Genomic DNA, 4,051 nt, shown 5'->3' with positions numbered 1-4,051 from the left:
GAGCACCAGGACAAGTCTCTGATAAACTTCTGGGGAGGATATTGTCACCCCCCCCTCTCCCCCAAAGGGCAAGGACATATGAGGTGTCCCCAATCCTACCAGGCTCTATAGCATATCACCATCACCAGTGTCTCCCCATAGACCCTCTGTACCCCGAGTCCCCAGTTTTCCCACTATGTCCTCACTGCTAGAGACTGGGATTCCTCTCTCTCTTTCTCTCTTTCTCTCTCTCTCTCTCTCTTTTTTTTTTTTTTTTTTTTTTGCTAACCCTGGGCTGGGACTTCCTGTGAGGCTCTGTAAGGAGATGCGTTTACTCAGTGTGGTCTGTAGCAGAAATTGCATTTATTGGCAGGTTCTGCTCAGCAGTTTGAGGTGCTAGTGAGCCTGGTCTGCATCCTGATATACAAGAAGCAGTGTCCTGGGAAATGGTGGGGTTGGCCTGATGATCTGCATGTTCTTCAGGGGGAGTGAGTATCAAAGTGTCCAGGCTGCAGCAAAGTACCCACTGGCTGCCAGGCTTAGCTTTATCCAGCATCTCCCGGCCTAGGAAAAGCACAGGTCTGTGATCCCACTGAACTTGCTGAAAATGGCCTGGCCAGGCATCCTGCTGTGTCGCAGGGGGAAAACTGCTTATTTTTCACCCAAACATTTCACATAGTTGCTCCTTACTGCCCTTGGCCTGGCCATTTCTACTTCAGTCTTTGGGCCAGCAGACTTCAGTGTGCTGTGTGATTTTAAAGGCTGCTCTCCCTTCCCTCCTCTCTAACGGTACCCAAGAGCTGGGAAAGCTCTAGGACCAGAGTCTGGGATACAGAAGTAGAGGAAAATCCTGGGCAGGAAGGAACCAACAGCACAAGGAGCAGTCATTTAATGTACCTGGCCAGTGGGAATGGGCACTTTCACCCCAAGGGGCTCAGGATACCACATTTGGAACAGAGTCATTTCCAAGGCAGACCTTGGCCATCAGCTGCAGTTAGCAGAGGCCAGTAGCAGGAAAGGGGCTGCAGAGGGGATGCAGGTGGTGTCCGCAGCAGGTTAAGCCTCAGGGAAGATCAGGAAGCCAGAGAAGATGCTGTCAGCCCCTTCGATGCCTACGATGGAGTTCTTCTCTGTTGGCTCCAGCCAGACAGATTCTTCTGCTGCCATCTTGAGCACCACGCCACCAGTGGTGACCTGGTAGCTGTTTTGCACATAGTCACAGAAGGTCACTACCTTCTGGCCCTTGCTGCCACCCCGGCCTTTTTTCATGTTGATGCACAGATTGCCTTTGGATGTGATATGGTAGGTGAAGTAATAGATGCCGGGGATCCGGCAGGTGAAGCGGCCGTACCGGTTCTCGTAGTGGCTGTTCTCGTTGGTAATGATGCGGTCAAAACGGATGGGCTGCTCTCGGCGAGGGAGGATGTTGATTGTTCTGGCAGCTGAGAAGGCAGACTTCAGAGTGGCCTTGTAGTCACCGGAGTCTCCCTGCGGCCCCGGGGCACCCATGGGGCCCGGAGTGCCCTTTGGACCCATGGGGCCCTTGGGGCCCACCTTCCCAGGGTGCCCTGGTGCCCCTGGCTCTCCCTTCTCGCCAATCTCTTCTTCATCCTCTACGTGGCCAGGGGGACCTAGAAAACAGGAGGAACAGTTTTTGTGGTTGCAGCTGAGCCAGCACGATTGAGCTCTGTGGTCCCACAGTGCAGGTCTGCAGAGGGGGCACAGGGGAGGAAACTTAAGGAGTGTGGATCAGCTGAGACCCCTGCCCCCTGCTCCCCCCCTGCTATCTGGTCTGTATGCCCTCCCTCCCCAGATTTCCCAGGCCTGGCACTGCCTTTTGTCTGCTTTTGCTCTTCGTAGGACGATGTTTTCCCCACCCAGAGTCTCCTCCTTACCTCGCTCTCCCTTTTGGCCGCTCTCCCCATCTATACCATTGCTGCCAGGCTGGCCTGGTGACCCGGGGATGCCTGGGATGGTGCCATAGGTCTTGCAGAGTGTGGCACTTGTGAGCTGCCCTCCAGCCAGCCAGATCAGCATCACTCCCACAGTCCACATCTCGTTTTCCCTGCTGGAGCACAGAAAGACACTGCAGGACTACAGGTCCTTGGGCAGTGGGGGGGATGGAGCCGCCACTCTACAAAGCTCTGGAGAACAAGGCCTAGAAGCAGTCCTGCGTAATCCCATCAAGGAGGGAAAACATCCTGCTGTGGAGCCAAATCTACCCTGCTCCTGGCCTTGGAGGAACCCACCCCTCTGAGTGTGGGAAAACTTTCCCCCTAGGGAGGGACCAGTCCCTTCCAACTCTTACATTGTATTATACAACTTCAGCTGCATGAATATTAGGGGGCAGGTTAGCCTGTCTTCCTTCCAGCCTGGTCGTGCTGCTGCCGTGTAGAGAGCAATAGGGAAGCAGGAGGCTGTGCTTGCTGAGGCTGTGCTGCAGGAGGAAGGACAGCACAGCTACATGCTGCAGGACCCTGCTCTGAGGTCCCAGAGCTCCCTGAGAGAAGAAATTCTCCAGCTCATCCCAGGACCATCACATGCAGGGCTAAATCCTTCTTCGAGCCAGAGCACTTTCATCATCTGCAAGGGGATATCTCTTACTTTCCACTAGCATATCAGAGAACCAGCTTTAGTCTCCACAGATAGAAAAGATATCCTCAAACCTCCCTTCCTAACTGCTGCAGGCTCCGGTTGTTTCCTGCCACAGGTCTTCTTCATCCCAGGAGCATTTCTACATCTCATCAGCCTTACCAGAACAGTCAAATTGGCCTCCAGTCCGTGTAGTCCCATTTTCCTATTGCCCTACACAGACCTTACAAGTTAGCTGCTTCCTCAGGCTCCTAGTGCTGTCTGGTTTGGGCTTAGCAGAGGGCATTTTTGAACTGTATCCAGACATTATAGCATCCCAGCCACACTCTCTGGTCTCAGAGGAGTTCTTCCAGGGGTGATTTTCCCAGAGGTCAGTGGGAAAAGAGACAGGCGAGTCAGCCCCTCCAGCTGCAGCATCTCTAATTCAGACACGGCAGGCACCAGGGCCAATTCTCAGGCTCCCAGCTCAAGCTCAGGCAGATAAAAAGAGCATCTCGTGGCACGGAGCCATCCCTGGGGCACCTTTCAGACGTTGCTCAGTCCCTGATAACCCCACTGGGCCTTTCTTTCTTCTCTCTCCCCTTCCTACCAGTGGAGCCCAGAGGGCTGGGGTCCCATCATCCCCAGCCCCAGCAGCTTCCTTTCTCTTCTGCCCCAGGCCACAGCAAAGTGCCAGCGGCTGGGTTGGTCCCTTCAGCCCTACACACAGGGTGACTGTCATCCTGGTGCTACCAGGTTCCCCCTACGTTCTTACCTGAGGGAGGGAGCTGGGTCTCAGCCTTACAAGTGGTTCACTCTTACCTTGAGCTTCTTGTGGCACGAACTGGGAAATGGAACAGGACGCACCAGAGTCCTGCTTAGAAGTGGCCTCGGAGGGAAGCAGAAGTTTGATATAAAGAAAGTGTTGTGAAAGGATCTGGCCACATCCTTTTTTTTTTTTTTTTTTTTTCCCAAATCTTTAACTCCTGTGCTTTCTTCACTGGCACTTTCACATCCTCTACAAGTGCTATCTGCCAGCTCAGCAGAACATGAAGTCCTCAGATAACACCCTGGGGCCCTTCAGACATACAACGCCTCAGGGCCCTGTCTAATATCATGGTTGCTATGGGGAATGCTGCCATGAGGTCAAGGCAAATTCTGGATAGTCCCTCGAGAGGTCCTTGTCTTTGTCTCTGTGGCACCTGCATAAATCTGGGCCAGTCCTGTTGAGGCTAATGCAATTGTACTGGTGAAATTGTGCAGAACCCGGCCATCAGAGTGGTGGAACACAGCACGCTCCTTTGCTACCTCACTTTTGCACTTCACTTGCACTTGTCTCTGTTGCTGGCAAAGGCTCAATGACAGTAGCTCTCAAAGGAGTTCTGGAGACATATGAATGCATTTTGTGAGCATCCTTCAGGCTTCTCCACATATCTGACTCTTTTGGGGAAGGTGCCAGCAGTCACAGAGGATGTGACATAGTGTCAGCATCCATCACCTT

At 53.3% G+C, this 4,051-nt stretch overlaps 1 protein-coding gene across 2 annotated transcripts; it reads right to left on the bottom strand.

The window, feature by feature from the left end:
- Positions 1-354: 354 nt before the first annotated feature.
- On the bottom strand, positions 355-3,422 carry C1QB (complement C1q B chain). Of its 2 annotated transcripts, none has more exons than XM_062593474.1 (3): positions 3,373-3,422; positions 1,875-2,047; positions 355-1,610 (listed from the first exon to the last, which is right to left on the bottom strand). In XM_062593474.1, exons 2-3 carry the CDS (start codon positions 2,032-2,034, stop codon positions 1,036-1,038), a joined length of 735 nt encoding a protein of 244 aa, XP_062449458.1. In that variant the 5' UTR covers positions 2,035-2,047; positions 3,373-3,422; the 3' UTR covers positions 355-1,035. The 2 variants fall into 2 exon arrangements, with proteins under 2 accessions (XP_062449458.1, XP_062449459.1); XM_062593475.1 differs by having other exon boundaries at positions 1,875-2,044; positions 3,326-3,416.
- Positions 3,423-4,051: the final 629 nt, after the last annotated feature.

The sequence above is a fragment of the Rhea pennata genome, chromosome 22 (genome assembly GCF_028389875.1).
Source record: "Rhea pennata isolate bPtePen1 chromosome 22, bPtePen1.pri, whole genome shotgun sequence".
Taxonomy (NCBI): Eukaryota; Metazoa; Chordata; class Aves; order Rheiformes; family Rheidae; genus Rhea; species Rhea pennata.
The sequence above is the reverse complement of the archived record's forward strand: the minus strand, read 5'-3'. Positions and strand labels throughout refer to the sequence as shown.